Here is a 20,745-nt window from a genome sequence, read left to right on the forward strand (position 1 = left end):
CCTTTCTTTCAGGAGTGCTAGCTGTGCAAGGTACGCAGGAGAGCGTCTGTAAAGTTTGGAAGGTAGGAGACGAGGTACTGGCAGGAGTAAAGCTGTGATGACGGGGCGTGAGTCGTGCTTGGGTAGCTCAGATGGTAGAGCACTTGCCCGCGAAAGGCAAACGTCCCGAGTTCGAGTCTCGGTTCGGCACACAGTTTTAATCTGCCAGGAAGTTTCAATCCTCTCATAATTTACACCTCCCTGTTGTACTTCCGCGAGGCGAAGAGGCGAAGTAAAAGGCAGAGTAAAATTTAAATAGAAATGTAGGAATTAAGTGGCTGCAGCTAAAGAAATCTGGTGTCTCGGCAGCTTTATGTGAGACAGAGGTACCACCTACATAATCTATGTGAGACGGTCCAAACTATTTGGAACCTAAACTAGAATAAGGATCGCGTCATATTTCCAACTGGGAGAGTAAAGATGACAAACTCAGAAAGAGCTCACGAATTAGGACGAAGATGGCAGTAATTGTGATTTTAGCTAAGATCACTAAACATATTTTGCTACTACGCACTTTTTTAATACAAAGAGGGTCAAAGGAACAAAATGAAACACGTAAAGCAGCTTTTGACCAGTTCCATTCCAAATCCAGAGGTGCAATACAAAAGTTGCAATGGGTAGAATGGGTGGAAGGCAAGTAATGTAATCGTGATTTTGGAACATGAATAGTTGTCGGTCTGTGAAGCATTCCAAATAGATGACGAAGGCAAGGTACTAACGCCTCGTAAACGGGAGAGTAATTGAAAATTGGCTGAGCTGGCAAAGAAGATGTTTCTGAATCAATTGTGACCTTCTTGAATGAACCACTTTCGTTTTCACATGTGTTTTTTTAGAACAAGTCAAGATGGCCGACGGAGGATTTGAAACCCCTCTTTTTCCGAATACGAATTCTGCGTCTTAAACACTGTCCTATACCGTTTCCTTAGAAATATACAGAGATCGACTGTAGGATGCGTGATGGCCACTGCGAGCCTAGCACTTCAGTTAATCCAAGTAGCACATGGCAAATTCGATCGTCAAAATGTGGCTCACAGGAAGGTGTCGTATTTTTCTGCTTTCGTGTGTTGTACTCTGCAGTACTGCCAAATACAGACTCTAACGGAAGCGGTGATTGTAACTACAAAAAATGTGATGACGATTTAATTATCTACGTTCCATGCCTGTTTGAGGTCGAGATAAAATTGGGATCGCGTTCCAGAGTGGAGAATAGCATACTTCCAGGTTGACATTTCACTACTGACAGTTGTTAGTACTGGAGACATGTGGCGCTCTGTTGTGAGACACAGTATCTCGTGCTACAGTAGGACTAAAGTGCCAATCAAGATAGCACGGAACTGCGCCGAATTTGTCCAGTGAGTAGTCATAAGAGGAATACGCCATGCTTATCGAAAAATAATAAACCGTTCACCTCCAAAATAACAGTCCAGAATTACGTGCGTTGAACTGTCTTAATCCAGGACACTTTATGCGGGGACAGGGAATTTAATTACGACTTGCTTGGAAACTGTCTTTACCAAAAACGAGGCAGCATCTGGATGCACTGTGCATTTTCTATAACACTACATGTAAAATATTTAGGATTAAAACACTCATTGCCTGTTACTCAGATCATCAATAAATTTATTGTATGAATCTACTTACAAGCATACAATCCAGTTAGCCATTGCTTCCAATAGACTCCGTCAGGATAGCGAGTAATCCAAAACTAAAGAGGAGTCAGGAAAGAAGATATGACCAGTACTCTTCTCAGCAGCCCTAGAGGAATTTTTCAGATCCTTAAATTAAAAAAAAAAAAAGAAAAGAAAAACACGAAGAAGGAATACGTGTTAATGGAACACAGCAGTACAATGAACATGTCGAAAAGAAAATTGTACGGGACAGCAAAATAAATAAACGGAAGATTGTGTGACCCGGAGTTCTTTAGTAAACTAAAAAGATGTGTCTGAAAAGAAAAGCTTAATGAGGAATTGTTACTTGGTTGTACTTACGGCGATGAGTCTTGGGATTTAAATGGGAAAACCATTAAAAACCGAGGGCGCAATTAGCGGAGAGGTGCGCATTGGAGAATGCTAGGAGGGAGAGGAAAACTAACAAACATATCCGGAAAAGAGAGCCACATGGATGGCTGTAGTAGCAGACTGCAGTATATGGAAGAGTCTAGAGAAGCCCTTTATTCAGCAGTGGATGTCAGATGGCTGACATTGGAGATGACATAGTCTAGCTGTAGTTCAAAGAATTCTTCAAAGCACTTTACGGTACTTATGAAGATTTTACATTCATAACAGATATCGACAGCGTAACAGTTCACAAGTACTTCATATCTGAGCAATGATCACCTACTTTATAACACTAACAACAGTTAGGGCAAATGTTTTCAATCACTTGCTGCCACGTATCTTCCCTTCAAGGCAGTTCAAAAAAATGTACAAACATATGTCAATTCGTAGACTTACACACTACTTAAACTAACGTATGCTAAGAACAACACACACACACACACACACACACACATGCCCCAGGGAGGACTCAAACCACCTGCGGGAGGGGCCGCGCAATCCGGCAGTTCAATAATGTCGACTAGTGTATTATAGATTCGTGCCAGTAGCGTGAGTAATGCGTAATATTGACATATCGTATACTCCAAAAGTAGATGGAGGCAACCCATATAAAAAAAAAAACAAAGAAGAGTACAATTGTACTACTATAGTCGATGGTAAGCATCTGGTAATTTATTCTACGCCGTCACCAAAGAAAACTCTCTTGAATACAGGATAAAAGTTTGTAATTGGCAAATGGACTCTATCTGTATCGTATATTTAGAGCTAATAAGGAAAATACATCTGCTACATGACTTACAAATTTTTAAATCCTCCAGATTTTGCAGCGTTTAACGCCCCGATCTTTTCGCTTACGGAGATGTATGGCTTAAATTAAGAGTCGCTGAGTGTTTTGGTGCCGATGCTAAGTTGTGACGCCTGTTGCCTTCTGTGTTTTGCAGGCTGCGGCTTTCCCGAAGAAGCCCAGCTGCGCATGCGCGCTTCGTGGTGGCGACGACTCCTGTGGCTGCAACAGACTGCTGGTAAGTCTCACCGTACCATACCATACCGTACCAGATGCATGTCCATTGACAGACTACTGCTGGCATATCATCAAAGTAGTCAGACAATGTGTTGCGCACCAAGCATTCCGAAACACATCACTGAGACCATCATCACCACCACCAGTTTTCTGCCCTATGAACAGGTCCTGCTTTCTCCACCTTTCGCGGCTGATCACCTCTTTTCCACGCTGCCATATTTACATCTAGTAAGCAGACTTTTCATAATCCGAGACGCATCCTTGCCTTCTGTTTCCCACAAAATACCTTTTTAAAACTGATTTTAAATTCCTTCACCCTTTCACGGTACCTGCTTAATTAGATCAGATGCGCATAGTAATTGCCTTTCCTCTCCAACTCTCGTCAGCACCTCTTCGTCTGTCAATACGTCTATACATTACATATATTCCCATTCCTCTGCATGTCAACATTTCAGAAGACCAGTTTCTTTCCGTCACCTGTGCTCGTGGCCAAGTCCGTCACCGGCATCAGGACGCACCAGACAACGCATATTATCGTCCTTTCCATTACTCCCAGATCCTTACCACTACAGAAAATTTATCTCTTACGCCGATTTTGCTACAGCTATTCTCGATTTAACGCCTGTGTTGCACGTTCAGTTGCTTTCTACGCTGTTTACGCGATACTTAAAATATTGCACATGAAGTAAATTCTCTCACTTCGCTATTATTTTTATCTTTTCAACTTCTTCTGATGCCATTATTTTCGTCTTCTTTATGTTTATTTTGATTCCAATACTTTTTCCAGCAGTTAAAATCTCTCTACAGTTTATTAGAGCTCTTCTCATGTCTGTGGAGAAGGACCGTAACCATATCGTCTGCGAATCTCAATCATCATATTCCGACATCAGCAAATTTTACACCGCTCAATCGTAACTTCTAAATATACTGGATGTTAAGAGTATACGTGTAGATACTGTGATCATTGGTACGTTAATATCTACAAATTCCAGTGTGTTTCTTGTTTTTTTTTTTTTTTCTCTGAGTTTAACAGTCTTCCAGCAAACACGCCACATAATCGACTGCCTGATTTTTCTACACTGTCATAACTCCACCACTAAGTGAACTGCGGCTGTCAGTATAGACTACCCGTTTTGCGTCCTCGCGACCACACTTCAACACCTGACCTGCTGTACAGCGCGAAATTAACATTAATGGCTTGCTCTTTCGACATGTATGTGTTGGGAGTAACCAGCCTAAAACATACTACTCGCAATAGCTAAAATTATTAGTCTACAAATGATGTAAATACTGATGTAATATTATTCAGTACACTTTCCTCAGTCAACAATAAAAACATCTGCACTTATACAACTAACCCTCTGTATGTTGGAGAGTGTGGATGGCGCGCAACACATTTTTCTAACTTCATCCAGTACGTATTCTTTCATTCTATCCTTATCGAAGCCTTTCGGTTCAAACAAAGTGAGTTAATGAGGCGTATGTTTTTCGAGTAAAGTCGCTTTTCCTCCAATATATTCGCAAGCTTTCCCCAGTGCACATTACCAAAAGCGTTCCTAAGCCTTCAAAACACACACATAAGCTCTTGCTCTTCTCGATAAACACCGCTACCGCTGCTCCAGTTATACTTTTACGCATTAAATAAGAGAACTTGACGATAGCGGGAAAACTCGTCATTTTCACATTCGCCCCCGGGTAGCTGAGTGGTCAGCGCGACACAATGTCAATCCTGCTGGCCCGGGTTCTATTCCCGACTGGGTCGGAGATTTTCTCCGCTCACGGCCTGGGTGCTGTGTTGTCCTAATCACCATCATCATCATTCCATCCCCCTCGACACGCAGGTCGCCGAAGTGGCGTCAAATCGAAAGACTTCCACACGGCGAACGGCCTACGCGACGGGAGACCCTAGTCAAACGACATTTACATTTTTTTATCATTTTCATACCAATGTCTGCCATGATTTTTCGTCTTATTTTTACATAAGAAACTCTATCTCTAAGGGTTACCCACCATTGTCGATACACGCCGTATGCGAAACCGATAGTTCAGATCGTATCTGAAGAAAGTCACATCCAGCAACACTTTCTTTGTTGCGTACTGCTGTGGACGCAGGGCCTGCCAGGCGCTCGCACTTGTCACAGTCGCTGGCCGACTCTGTAGTGAAACGCGGCAGGTAAGGCGCCGTCGACGTGCTGGTGGTTGACGCCGTCCTCTGTCGCAGGTGCGCCCGCCGCGGCCGCTGAAGATCCAGCCGCAGGGGCCGCGAGTCGTCTGCCACCAGTTTCCCGGAGTCGACCCGCTGCACCCCGTCGGCGACGTCTGCTCCTGCGGCCACAAGTTTGTAAGTACGGCCGGCGCTCTCCTCAAACCTGTCCACCTGTCTCGCACTTCGTCGTCGCGGCACACAAATCTCTACCACTTCTGAGGATTGCTCAGTAGCCACATTAGTCCAATTCAGTGTGACCCCTTACACGGTACCCCTCTCTTAGTTTTTTCGTTAGGGTTGAAATCTAGAGTTTATCATTCACAGAAAACGTTTGTAATATTGATCCCAGTCGTCTATACGTTAGCCTTTTTCAGAAAGCGCTAGTCTTGGGCAGCACTTAGAGAACAGAGCATCCACATCATGCAATGTCATACTGCCCACCGTGTGCTGCTTAATACTAAATTTCTCCTGAGATGGACAATGTCTAGCTGAAACCGATCACGATTAACAGCACGTTCTACACCTACACCTACTAAACTACTCTGTTTGTCGAACCACCTTCAAGCTGTTTCTCTAGCTTTCCACTCTCGTTCTGTGATTGTATCCAGACGAAACAAAGCTAATTATATAATAGGCTCAATATGTCAATCACTTTTCTCCATTGATAGAATGTCGTTTTTCCAGATCCTGAAATCGCTTGTTGAAATACCCCCAAAGCATCCCATTTAGTGGGGGTGTAGTAAGTAAACATAAAGTCGGGAAATTTGGTCACCACCCACAATTATAAGAAAAATAAAAATACTGCAAGACTCCCCGACTTACCACTTGGAGCACATCGGGACTTTTATGAGAATTTAGAGCGTCTATTTGTGTGGACGAAACAGAGCATATGTTCGTTTTTAAGTGCTAATCACTTTCAATTTCATCTGCGTATAAATGTTGCGTCACAAGTAAAAGAATAACAAAATCCCATTTTTCCACTATTCAACCAATTATTAGAATATGTAAGTCGGTAAATCCACCATGGATACGGGAATCGGCATAACCACCAAAGTGTTTTCTTACTAATGGTCTTAGCTGCCGAGATTTGGCGGTCCCATCTGCATCCCTGACAATCGACTCACGCAACCTACCACTGCCGGACCAGGCGTGTCGTTTGAGCGCAGATTCTAAGAACTGCCAAAGTGAGGCGGTAGGGGAGAGGGGAGGCATAAGTTGTGTTAGATGTTACAAAAGTGACAGAAGACAACATCCACCATCTAAAAGATCTGGTTACGTAGAATGACAGCGACGACGGTAGCAGAACATGGTAATACGTCCCGAAGTGCAAATCCTAGTTGAGTTCAATATATTCGCTCTCATTTCTCTCTATTCTCTGTAGGTTCCAGCGATTTTTAAATAAAACTATTAATGTCTTCTTTCGTCCACAACACTCTCGATTAATTCGATGAACAACAGATGAATTTCTACTTACGCTGTTCAGTTGGAATACAAGTTTTATTTAGCATTAAGGATCTGTTTCGACCCTAGAGAATTGACAACAGCACATTGCCATGTTTGAGACTGCAGTGGATTTTGACAAGTATATGCTATAAAGACGTGCCCGGATCCATTTGGTATTAGACAGCGACCGAGAGCAGAGACGGTTCAGTTATTGTGTTAGAGCTTGGATTTCGTTGACAGTTTACAGTCATGTAATTTTGCTGAAATATTTTAGTGGTAAGGCAGAAGAATAAATATTCATACTAAAAGTTACAGTAGGTTTCTGTTACCCATCTGATAAAAAAACAATACGGTAGAATCTCTGTATGCCACTCAGACATAGATTGCAGATAATCGACATAAATGTAGACCACCGTTCAGCTGCAAATTTTCAGCCACGCCCGAAGCTTGCTCGTAGTTTTTTGTGGTGTGTAATGTCTCTGCATGAATTTTACTTACAAACGAATAGTGACTTACTTTCTGAAAGTCAGCCCGGCCGTAACCAGAGTTACTAGTCAGCATTATCTGAAATTAACAAACTGGGATACCACAGCCTTTAGATGTTCGTTACGACTTTACAAATGGCGCCATTGCTGCCCTTTCCACTGCCATCTGCTGCACATAGTCGCAGAAATGTATAGAATCCTGCCTGGTAACATCAAAATATAGTTCTGCCAGACGGTCCATGATCATAAGATAGCAAATACTTATGTCCGCTGGTTAATAGCAGGATAAAATTACAACAAGTTGGCATCTTAAGCACAATTCTTAGGCTGTCCCTTGTAAAACGGTTTTTGTATATCACTAAACCAAACTTGAATCTCCTGTATCTTCGTTCCGTTTTTTTGTATTCTCTACTCTAAAAGGGCCTGTAAGGTTGAAATTGGCCAGTTGTGCGAGCTTCAATAAAGTGAGCACTTGTTAGCAACAGCCGAAGTGGGAAATTTATAATGCGTTTCAACATTTGTGAGTGTATTCGCCTATCACGGGACGTGCAGTTTATACGTCTAAGGCAAAAAATAAATAAATAAATAAATAAATAATAACCAAAACGATGACTTCCTGTGTCCTCTCTGTAAGCACACACTCAACGAGTAGGGACTGAATTTTGTAGGAAAAGTAGCAGAAAACAGTAAAGAAAATTTCCACAGGATATGCAAACTACAAAAACAGATTTAACGTTTACTGTAGGGACCACACGTTTGTTTGAAGAGTATTATATAAATTATTTTAACTATCACAGACAAAATGATTGTATTTGAAGTTGTGACAGTCAGACTTACACGTTGTTCTCATGCCGGAATAGGAACACCAGTGGAGGCCTAAGTGTAAACGCCTAAAATGGGTGTCTAGCTCACCATCTCTCAAGAAACGGTGCCCAAAGAAGAAGAAATTTCGGTCGAAACATCAGAAGGTGTACTGGTGTGCAGAGCCCGAGCCAGAACCGGAACCGCACTATTACCCCTGCCACTTCAAGAAACACTTCCCGAGTTGCCACGTTCACGACGAGGACATGTGTCATTTTGTAAAAGACTATCATTATTACTGAGCGCTTCAATAAAAGCTTGAGGTCTTCTTACAAACGCGTTCATTGCTTTTCTTAGTCCGGATCTCCCTTACTTTCGTCGTAACAGATCGGTTCAGTTTCCTACGATTTCCCATTTCCTTTGTAGACTACAAATAAATACTACTTTTACGGCGCATGTGAGTGTTATCAAGGAGGTACTGAAACACTGCACGACTGAATGAACACAAAGAAGTACTGCACTATCTGTGGTCGATTCTTCGATTACATAGGCTATTGCAAATTAGTGGCTTTTAGGACAACACACTTGAACTTTGTGTAAAGGCTCTGAAGTTACAGTCCTGAAGAGCGTCGTAAACTTCTCTGACATCTGTTGGATGTGTAGGTGGCTTGGGGATAAATCTAAAATGGTGATAATTTCCAGGAGCAGTTCGAGCTCTGGTACACGGCAGGGCATCCCTTTCTCAGTCAAAGGTCAAACCAAAAGACAGCACACGACATTTACTTATGTATTGTTGTGTTTCTTTTGAGACATAATCCGATATATATATGAATGAAAATTACAGTGTGGTAGTTACATAGCTAAAGATGTTTGAGGTGAAACATCAATGGGCACCTGAATTTACATATTAAAATAGAAAATATTAAAAATATAAGAAATTAAAATAGAAAATAACGAAGAATGAAGGAAAATATAGAAGAGGATATAGTCTCCTACCAATTTCCCTTTAGCTAGAGCGGTAGCCTCAGAATAAACACTGTTGCTTCTTCTTTCAAAGGGCAGACTATACCATTCAGTATTAATTTGCACTTTTCTACTGTTAGTCGAGGATTTTTCCGTCAACATGGATACTACATGCCGAAGTAGGTTTCACCACTACTCACTACTAATTCATATATACGATAAATGTTTATTCCATTATTATTTATTTTGCTTATTTTCTAATTACCTCTAATCTTTTGTATACCGACAGTCAGGACTTATTAGTAATTCATTTACGGTGTACTGTCTCGTATGGGAGTGAAATGTTGGTGAGAAACAGAACAGGCAAGAAAAGAATAGAAGCTCTTGAGATGTGAGGGTATAGGATAATGGTGAAGATTAGATGGGTAGATAGAAGAACTCATGAACATGTACTGAATCAAGTATGGGTGAAAATAGTATCACGGCACAAATTGGCTAAAGGAAGGGATATGTCGATAGAACACATCCAAGGCCGTCAGAGAATAGTGATTTCATAAATGGAGGGAGGTAGTTACATGTGTAAGGGTGGGGGAAGGGGGTAACAATTGCAGAAGGAAACCATTGCTTGAATACATTAAACATTCTCAAATGGTTGTAGGCTGGAGATGAAGAGACTTATGGAGAACAGACTGGCATGGAGAGCTGCAGTGGAGCAACCAAATCTTCTGACTGAATCCTACAACAACGTAGGTATCGACGTCCACATGTTGTTCTGAATGACTTACCAGTGGTGGAGACTTGGTGTCCCTCTTTTACCGTACTTACAAACGAGAGCTGGTTCCAGAATGTATCGAATATGCCACGTTCGTCCTAGCCTGCGAAATGGCTCCCGCAAGACATTATGAGCACAACCTGCTAGGAACGTCCCAGGGGTTCACCACTAAGTGCCACTACATAATATTCGCGAATTTTGCTAAGTATTTTGTTCGCGGTTATGTTTAACTATTTCGACACACAGAGTGGTTTATCATACCGTGCAAAGTGATATTGCTACACATGAAAGATTCTGCCTCGAGCGGCTAAGAAGCACATTACTCATTTCATGATGCAGATGTTGACAAGCCGTTCTCGTTAACAACTTCAGAGGGTATTCATAGGACTGTGTCAACTATACAGTCGTTCATGTTGGATGTGGCATAGGTTTGGTTTGCCCTCAAGTATTAGATCTGGTGTGAATCGGAGTACAGTACTGTTGTACTGAAAAGAAAACGAAGAAGGTAAATTAGGGCATTAATATGTAATCGATGACGACGCTATTAAATACGAATCCCAGATAAGGAAGCAAACTAACAGGCATATTCTTTTAAAGTGTCAGCCGGCCGAAGTGGCCGCGCGGTTCTGGCGCTGCAGTCTGGAACCGCGAGACCGCTACGGTCGCAGGTTCGAATCCTGCCTCGGGCATGGATGTGTGTGATGTCCTTAGGTTAGTTAGGTTTAACTAGTTCTAAGTTCTAGGGGACTAATGACCTCAGCAGTTGAGTCCCATAGTGCTCAGAGCCATTTGAACCATTTTTTTTAAAGTGTCACATAGGAAAGATTATCCAGTGATAGTTGTTCTGACGTAAGAAAAGAGCTTAGTGACCAAGATAAAAGCAACTGTAGAGAAATGGTACTGCTCTTCAAGAGATGGAAAAAACATTGAAATAGTGCGTGAGTTTGTCATTAAATGACGTGGTACTCTGGAAACGGTTGAAGGTGGTATGTTAGGTGCAATTGTTCTTCAGTTGTTGGAAGAAAATCGAAATAGACCATGTGCTATCGTCGCACAAGGAAAGATTACGAGATTAGGGCAAAGCGTAGACCAGAAACGTTGCAGACTGATTACCAGACAGTGAAAATAAGCAAGATATGTTTGTGGCATTAAAGGCGAGAATGAATAAGACCGTCTGCAGTTATGGTTCGCCCCCTTATTAAACGTTCCACAGGTCACGAGGACCAGGCCTTTGGGTGATCACAACTGGCAGTGCCGTTGGAGATATCACCTTGTGGACAAACCGTTTATCAGTTTCCCATTTGGTCGAGGATTCCATATTTCTCCGCAATATTTCGGTGAATGATGTAATTGTCTTTGTCGGGTGGTGCGAGTGACGGTGGAATCGTATCACCCAAGTGATATTTCAGACATCGATTTCTTCTTAACATCACTAGCGACATCGCGACCTGGCGATGAGGTTGGAAGATGAAATATTGTGCACAACAATGGTGTCATCATTTCTGATTGGTCAGCAGTAGATACAGTGGTTGGACAAAAATACGGAAACACCACGAGAAACGTATGCTTGAACATAAATGCAGTCGCTAGCCGAGCCTGGCTGCTGACGTTTGACCGCGAATGGAACCTGAGCGATGTCCTCAATACGTTGCAAATGGTTCAAATGGCTCTGAGCACTATGCTACTTAACATCTATGATCATCAGTCCCTAGAACTTAGAACTACTTAAACCTAACTAACCTAAGGACATCACACAACAGCCAGTCATCACGAGGCAGAGAAAATCCTTGACCCCGCCGGGAATGGAACTCGGGAGCCCCAATCGGTTGCAAATACCAGTGACGGCGAGGACAGTGTTTTGTGTGCTTGTGAGTGTATTATGTCGGACCTTAGTGAATCCGAACGTGGGCAGATCGGTGGTTGGTATGGTGGGTGCTTCCGGAAACGAGATACCCGAAGTGGTGTTTCACGGGGCCTGGTATCGAAGATTTATATCGCCTACAGGGAAAATGGAAAAGACATTGCCTGATAATTCACAGCGTGGACAAACGCGTGTGTGTGTGTGTGTGTGTGGAGTGATCGTGACAGACGGTCATTGGAGAAAACTGTGACGAAAAATATGGAAACGATAGCTGCAAAAGTCAGTGCAGAACTAAACCAGCACTCGAGGACCACGTTAGCACCGAAACAACGCGAAGGGGGCTCTGGAAGCTGGGGACTCCAGAGCGACCTGGAATTCCAAAAGTACTCGCCAGTGACGAAAGTGCCCGTGACAGGAAAAAGGTGGCGGTGAAGGCATCGAACCTGGACTGTGGAGCAATGGGGGAACACCGTTTGGTCGGGTGGGTCTCGTTTCCCAACTTCTAGCAGAGTTTTCGTGCCAAGATTGAAACATTGGGGAGGGGGAGGGAGGGGGGGGGGGATGTGGGCAGCTGTACCGTGATGTGGGCTCCACGGTTACTCTGGAAGCGAGCATTAGTGTCATGCATTATCTGACCATTTTGGCTGATGAAGTCTATGCCTGGAACAAGACTTGATCCGCAATGGTAGCGCCGAGTTCCAAGACGGCGGGGTCGCTGTTTCCCTGTCCGCACAGGCTGAATCGCCGCGTCTCCCCCAGCCACCACAGCCTTTGTGGTCTAATGTGGAGAGTAAGATACGCGACCGCTATCCACCTCGATCGTCATTACCCGGACTCGTCACTAGTCTGCAGGAAGAGAGCTGGAACAGTGCAGGACACGCGTTTATCCATTCTGGGACGACTGGAAGCGGATTTGAATGCTAGCTCATTTCCTACGGTAATGTGCTGTGTTTTTGGTGTTCCCGTGCCACTGTACACGAATGTCTCGCACCGCCCACTACGGGAGAGACGTGCTGAGGCGGCCGGCTGCCCGCAGGTGACGCCCGCCGACCAGCAGCGCCCCTACTGCCCGCACTGCAGCCGCCATCGCCAGCCGCACCGCCTGGGCCTGCCCTCTGGAGAGCCCGCGCTGGAGCGCGACGACCTGGAGCGCGGCGCCGTCTACCTGCCGGCCGAGGAGCCGTGCGTGCACTACCGCGACGCCGACGCCGCGCCGCCGCCGCCCGTCGACCCGGTCAGCCTGTCGCTGGCCTTCGGGCTGGCGCAGCGCCGAGGCGTCGCCGTGCGCGAGGAGTCGCTCGCCTTCGGGCCCAGGCAGCTGCCGCGAGACGGCCAGGTGCGCCGCACCACGCCCGACGTGCCCGAGGAGGGCCTGCAGGCGTTCGACAAGCAGGTCGTCGAGCTCAGGGTGAGTAGCTCCCACTGTCGTAACACCACTCGTCTCGTCGCAGGTGGTCAATCCCAACCCTACCGGACTTGACAGCCACCCACTGGCTCCAGTGACTCGTTACAGTGTAATCATGATTGGTTTGACGCGTCCCACCACGAGTTCCTCTCCTGTGCCAACCTCTTCATCTCAGAGTAGCGCTGACACCTAACGTCCTCAGTTATTTGTTCGATATATTCCATTCTTTACAGACGAATGGAAAAACTGGTAGAAGCCGACCTCGCGGAAGATCAGTTTGGATTCAGTAGAATTATTGGAACACGTGAGGCAATACTGACCCTACGACTTATCTTAGAGAATAGATTAAGGAAAGGCAAGCCTACGTTTCTAGCATTTGTAGACTTAGAGAAAGCTTTTGACAATATTGATTGGAATACTCTCTTTCATACTTTGAAGGTGGCAGGGGTAAAATACAGGGAGCGAAAGGCTATTTACAATTTGTACAGAAACCAGATGGCAGTTATAAGAGTCGAGGGACATGAAAGGGAAGCAGTGGTTGGGAAGGGAGTGAGACAGGGTTGTAGCCTGTCCCCGATGTTATTCAATCTGTATATTGAGCAAGCAGTAAAGGAAACGAAAGAAAAATTCGGAGTAGGTATCAAAATCCATGGAGAAGAAATAAAAACTTTGAGGTTCGCCGATGACATAGTAGTTCTGTCAGAGACAGCAAAGGACTTGGAACAGCAGTTGAACGGAATGGATAGTGTCTTGAAAGGAGGATATAAGATGAACATCAACAAAAGCAAAACCAGGATAATGGAATGTAGTCGAATTAAATCGGGTGATGCTGCGGGAATTTGATTAGGAAATGAAACGCTCAAAGTAGTAAATGACATTTCCTATTTGGGGAGCAAAATAACTCACGATGGCCGAAGTAGAGAGGATATAAAATGTAGACAGGCAATGGCAAGGAAAGCGTTTCTGAAAAAGAGAAATTTGTTAACATCGAGTATAGATTTAAGTGTCAGGAAGTCGTTTCTGAAAGTATTGTATGGAGTGTAGCCATGTATGGAAGTGAAACGTGGACGATAAATAGTTTAGACAAGAAGAGAATAGAAGCTTTCGTAATGTCGTGCTACAGAAGAATGCTGAAGATTAGATGGGTACATTACATAACTAATGAGGAGCTATTCAACAGAATTGGGGAGAAGAGAAATTTGTGGCACAACTTGACTAGAAGAAGGGATCGGTTGATAGAAAATGCCCTGAGGCACCAAGGCATAAGCAATTTAGTATTGGAGGGCACCGTGGAGGGTAAAAATCGTAGAGGCAGACCAAGAGATCAATGCACTAAACAGATTCAGAACGATGTAGGTTGCAGTAGGTACTGGGAGATGAAGAAGCTTGCACAGGATAGAGTAGCATGGAGAGCTGCATCAAACCAGTCTCTGGACCGAAGACCACAACAACAACAATATTCCAGTTTCTGCCTTCCGCTGTAGTTTCTACTCACACAGCTCCCTGTAGTGGCTGATGGCTTAACACACAGTTCCTGTCATCACCTCCCTCCTCCTTGTCAGTATTTTTCATATGTTTCTTCCATCGACGATCCTCCGGAGAACTTCCCCATTCCTTACCTTATCAGTTCACCAAATTTCCAAAAACATTCTGTAGCACCGCATCTCAAACGCTTCGATTTTGTTCTGATTTCCCTACAGTCCATGATTCAGTATCATACAGTGCTGTGCTCCAAAGTTTACGTTCTCATAAATTTCTTCTTCAAGCTAATGCCTACATTGATATTACTACACTTCTTTTCGCCAGGAGTGCTCTCTTTGCCTGTGATAGTCTGCCTTTTGTGCCCTCCTTGCTTCGTCCGGCAGGGTTACTTTGCTCCCAAGGTTCTAAAATTCCTTAACTTCGTCTGCTGTATTAAGTTTGTCGCTATTCTTATTTCTCCTACTTCTTATTCTTTTCCTCTTTCTTCGGCTTACTCTCCGTATTCTTTACTCATTAGATTGTTCACTCCATTCAACAGACTGTTTCTTCACTGATGGTAACAATGTCATCAGGTGAAAGGTCACCTTACCATTGATAACCTTCCTCCTTGAATTTTAATCAGGCTCTTGAACCTTTCTTCTATTTCCGACATTGCCTCTTTCATGTATAGACAGAAAAGTAGGAGCGGAAGAGTTCATCCATGTCTTACTCTCTTTTTAATCCGAATGCTTCGTCTCTGGTTTTCCAATCTTGATGTACCCCTCTTGGCTCTACTATTACTCGTCTGTATCTATACCTTACTCCTATTTTTCTCAGAATTTCCAGTGCCTTGCACCGTTTTACTTCGCCGAACCGCTTTTCCAAGGTCGACAAAATCTACGAAAGAGTCTTGTTTTTTCTTCACTCTTGCTTCCGTTATCAAGTGCAGTGCCAAGACTGCCTCTCTGGTGCCTTTATCTTTCCTAAAGCGCAAATGATTGTCATATAGCAGTTTCTTAATTATCTTTTCCATTCTTCTTGCCAGCAACTTGGACGCGTGAGCTGTTAAGCAGATTGTGCGGTAGTTCTCGCACTTACGTCCTCTTCCTATCTTTGGAACTGAATGGATGATATTTTTTTCCGAAAATCTGATGGCGCCAGTCTCATCGATTCTGCACACCATCTCGAATAGCCGTTTGATTGCCACTTCCACCAATGGTTTTATAAATTCCCACGGCATGTTATCCATCACTTCTGCCTTATTCAGTCTCATGTGTTCCAAGGCTCTTTTACATTCTTACTATAGTCGACGCACTCACCGCGAGAAAATTCAGCAACTGTGTTGATATTTAAAAATATATATAGTGTTTATTTTTCCGTCTCCGCTGCATATTTTTTTTACAATATGCACCATTCGTTCAAAAATTTACGAGACTAATTTTATTCTTGGCGGATAAGCGACGTCAGAGCAGTGACAACGATGGCAGCTTGTGCCAACAACTGTAAACAAGAGATGTGCATCAAATAAAGTGTTCAAGACGTTCTCCCGACTGATCTAAAGAAGAGAAAAGTGTGTACGGATTTTGTTTCACATACTTCGACTCTCAAACAGAATCAACGACTCGTGGACGCCAGCCGCGATTTGAATGAAATGAGAAACGAGGACAGCTGTTTTCTGGAAAAAAACCATCACATACGAACCTGTCACAAAACTACATAGTGAGGAAATTCACATGAAGGGTGAACACTCTGAGTACATAACGGACATTCGACGCATTGCGACGTACGAGTTGAACAACATCTCAAAGAAGGACTTTTGAGAGTGTGTCGCATGGTTGTACGAACGTTCTGTGCATTGTATTCAAGTAGGGGAGACTGTCTAGAACACTTGATGCATTAAAACCACCATCTTAACACTTCTCTATTCTTTTTTATTCATCCAGTCTCGAAACCTTTTGGACTGGCGGACACGTTGTAAAAAGCGCGCGCAAATGACACAGAAGATAAATGATGCATAAATTTTTAATACCATAATGTAATTATGATTTATTCGTTTTGTTATTGTTGTCAAAAGCAAGTACTGTTGGAGGTGCTGGAGAGAGTAAAAAACGGGATATCAAGTGTGGCGTAGTGGACAACGCCGCCTACTGCGATGCTGACAGTGTAAAATACAGAACGTGGGTTACATGGAAGTTACGTCTCTCTCGTGTCCTCCCCTGATAACTTGTTCGGCACTGTCGCCTAAATAATAAATTTTCCTCTGTTTCTTCCGCCTCTTTCCTGAAATTGTGAAGCGTTCGGAAGCACTTGTAGTTACGTTTTTGCCTTTCTTCCTTATTCCCTTTACTGTGCGTTTGCAATAATTCGCGGTTTCTGAAAGGCTCTCAACCACACTTTTTACTGAGGCTCTTGCCTCCTCGTTTGCGTCTTTCGACAAAACTTTTCATGTCGCTGCATATAACCACACCTACATGATTAAGAAAACCTTTGCTCGCGGCTATGGTGCGCGAAGTCTGTGGTGCAGTGCTGCGTAATGAAGAGAGAGCAATGAGAAAGCTCGGTCTGTGTTTTACTATTACTGCTTACAATTTCGACACCCGCGACCTGGAATCCAACGCTTGTCGTATTTTCACATAGCTACAGAAAGTTGTATACAATAATTATTAACATTCCTTCAAGAATAGTAAGTTATGAATTTCTATAATTACTGTAATTAACCATAAAGCAAATAGAAAATTTATAAAATATTAAATGAAAAGGAAAAACATCTGAAGTTCTTAAACCATGATAATACATTGTTAATCATCTACACTACCATTGCACCAGATGACTTAGTGGCAATTCGTAATCCTAGCCACTGGGAAACATCACGGTTAAGGAAGACGTGTTATTCAGGAAAGTCCTTGTCTTGGAATGCTACATATATGATTGATGTTACCATTACTTACTCCTGTTGAGCGAGTTCCTGATTACGGGGGACAGCATCCCACATCTCTAGAACTGGAGTTCCAGGATTACCATACCGTCTCCAAAAAAATGTTCAAACGTGTGTGAAATGTTATGGGACTTAACTGCTAAGGTCATCAGTCCCTAAACTTACACACTACTTAAGCTAAATTATCCTAGGGACAAACACACACACCAATGCCCGAGGGAGGACTCGAACCTCCGCCGGGACCAGCCGCTCAGTCCATAACTGCAGCGCCTTGGACCGCTCGGCAAATCCCACACGGCAGCATCTCCAAACAACAGCGAAATCACTGCACGTCAGCCCTAAACCACGGCCACAGATGAACTAGCGCGATCGGCCGGAAACCCAACGGCGTCAACCAATGGAATTTAGCGGCTTTACCATACGATCCCCCCTTCCCCCCGTAGCTTACTCATGCTGCATGACCCACATACGTCACCTGTAAATCCCGATTTATTTTGATAGTTCTCCCATAGTTGCGATATTTTGGTCACAAATCCACTGCTCCTGGTCGTTCTCTTCGTAGAAATTAATTCCAGAATCCTCGGTTATATCCTTTCACTCACACTAATAACTTCAGTATTATCGCTCACAACTGGGTTTCTCTTAGTATCTAAATATTTCCCAAGTTCCTTTCCAGATGACTTATTTCCTGTCTTGTTCATCAGACGCTGTTTGTCTTTGTCTCTAACAATGTGAGTTACTGTGCCAACGCCAGTCAAATGAGTCTGAAAGTATGAGAATTTCACTCTGCAGCGGAGTGTCCTGGCAGATTAAAACTGTGTGCCGGACCGAGACTCTAACTCGGGTTCTTTGACGAGGTACTGGCAGAAGTAAAGCTGTGAGGACGGGGCGTGAGTCGTGCTCGGGGAGCTCAGTTGGTAGAGCACTTGCCCGCGAAAGGCAAAGGTCCCGAGTTCGGGCCTCGGTCCGGCACACAGTTTTAATCTGCCAGGAAGTTTCGAGTCTGAAGGTCTTCGTCGGTTGGACACTCTAGTACAATTCGATCTGGTGTACCGACGTAACCACACGCATATTCAGGATGTAGTCAGCTGGGTCAGTAAGTGACAGTCAGCTGAGTAGTCCCGCCGCTCAGAATCGCGCAGCGCTCACGACGAGAACGCGCTCCTGCGGCGGTCCCCCGTTATCTTGCGCGAGCTCCAGACGGTGGATGACCTCGTTCCAGCTGCCGGCGCCGTACGGGTGCGCGCGCGCCGCGCTGGAGGCCGAGGCGCAGGAGGCGCTGCTGGAGGCGCAGCAGGCGGAGATCGAAGCGGCGGCCGGCGACGAGGTGACGACAGCGCACGGCGTCCCGCGCCTGCTCACCTACCCCGAGGCCGGCTACCTGCCCGAGCACGGCCGCACCCCCTTCTTCGTGCGCGAGTCCGGCGACTTGGTGAGGGACGAGCTGGCGCGCGAGGGCTACTTCGTGCCCAAGGACGCCAGCACGTTCGCCGCCGAGATCGCGGTGCCGCGCCGCCCCGGCAGCGTCCTCGTGGCCAGCGACGGCCGCGTCGACTACGACCGGCGCGCCGCCGACGACGACGACGGCAGCTACGGCCTCGACGACGACGGCTCCGACGACTACGGCGGCGAGGCGGCCGGCTCGCTCAGCGGCGAGCCGGGGCTGCTGCAGCGGCTCGTCAAAGCGCCCTGCGGCCACAAGTGGTGAGCTGACGACAGCCAACCACTGACCCCAAACTCCTCCCTTCCCCAGCAGCTGTCACGGCTGTCTCAAAAACTCAATAAATGATGATAATTTATACATCTATTCGTGTACGTATTTATTTATCCTGACACAGTTAGATCCCAAGGGGGCACTGAAACTACAAGGACTGCAGAGTGTCGTCTAGCTATTCCCGAGAACATCATCACCCCTTTGAAGAAAATGCAGTCTCCTATATCCAAGTCGCCCGAGCTGCAGAATAAAGCCATCGCCCTGTGTTGACAACAATCCAATAAACCGACACCTGTCCCACCTCACAAAACTGTACTCCATGTGCCTGCCCATCTTCCTCCCTCACCCAGTGGCACTCAGTACTGTGTTAATAAATCACTGAATGATGCCAATCTGTGCATCTACACTACTGGCCATTAAAATTGCTACACCAAGAAGAAACGCAGATGATAAACGGGTATTCATTGGACAAATACTGTATATTTTACTAGAACTGACATTTGATTACATTTTAACGCAGTTTGGGTGTATAGATCCTGAGAAATCAGTACACAGAACAATGACCTCTGGCCGTGATAACGGCCTTGATACACCTGGGCATTGAGTCAAACAGAGCTTCGATGGTGTGTTCAGGTACAGCTGGCCATGCAGAGTAGTGACTAGCATATTGTGACGAGCCAGTTGCTCGGCCGCCATTTACCAGACGTTTTCAGTTGGTGAGAGATCTGGAGAATGAGCTGGCCAGGGCAGCAGTCGGACATTTTCTGTATCCAGAAAGGCCAGTGCAGGACCTGCAACATGCGGTCGTGCATTATCCTGCTGAAATATAGGGTTTTGCAGGGATCGATTGGAAGGTAGAGCCACGGGTCGTAACACACCTGAAATGTAACGTCCACCATTCAAAATGCCTTCAATGCGAACAAGAGGTGACTGAGACGTGTAGCCAATGGCACTCCATACCATCACACCGGGTGATACGCCAGTATGGTGATGACGAATACGCGCTTCCAATGTGCGTTCACCGCGATGTCGCCAAACACGGATGCGACCATCATGATGCTGTAAACAGAACCTGGATTCATCCGAAAAAAATACGTTTTGCCATTCGTGCACCCAGGTTCGTCGTTGAGTACACAATCGCAGGTGCTCCTGTCTGTGATGCAGCGTCAAGGGTAACCGCAGCCACGGTCTCCGAGCTGATAGTCCATGCTGCTGCAAACGTCGCCGAACTGTTCGTGCAGACGGTTGTTGTCATGCAAACGTCCCCATCTGTTGACTCGGGGATCGAGACGTGGCTGCACGATCCGTTACAGCCATGCGGATAAGATGCCTGTCATCTCGACTGCTAGTGATCCGAGGCCATCGGGATCCAGCACGGCGTTCCGTATTACCCTCCTGAACCTACCGATTCCATATTCTGCTAACAGGCATTGGATCTCGACCAACGCGAGCAGCAATGTCAAAAAAAAAAAAAATGGTTCAAATGGCTCTGATCACTATGGGACTTAACATCTGTGGTCATCAGTCCCCTAGAACTTAGAACTACTTAAACCTAACTAACCTAAGGACATTACACACATCC

General features: G+C 45.0%; 1 protein-coding gene across 1 annotated transcript in view; it reads left to right on the forward strand.

The window, feature by feature from the left end:
* Nucleotides 1–5,556, forward strand: part of LOC126203492 (protein bric-a-brac 1-like) — a 206,027-nt gene extending 200,471 nt beyond the window's left edge. Inside the window, exons 5-6 of the mRNA XM_049937821.1 lie at nt 3,038–3,118; nt 5,339–5,556. Of these exons, the coding sequence (XP_049793778.1) occupies nt 3,038–3,118; nt 5,339–5,556 (299 nt within the window). The remainder of the gene's footprint in view (nt 1–3,037; nt 3,119–5,338) is intronic.
* Nucleotides 5,557–20,745: the final 15,189 nt, after the last annotated feature.

This window comes from Schistocerca nitens, chromosome 9, assembly GCF_023898315.1.
Source record: "Schistocerca nitens isolate TAMUIC-IGC-003100 chromosome 9, iqSchNite1.1, whole genome shotgun sequence".
In the NCBI taxonomy this organism is placed as follows: domain Eukaryota; kingdom Metazoa; phylum Arthropoda; class Insecta; order Orthoptera; family Acrididae; genus Schistocerca; species Schistocerca nitens.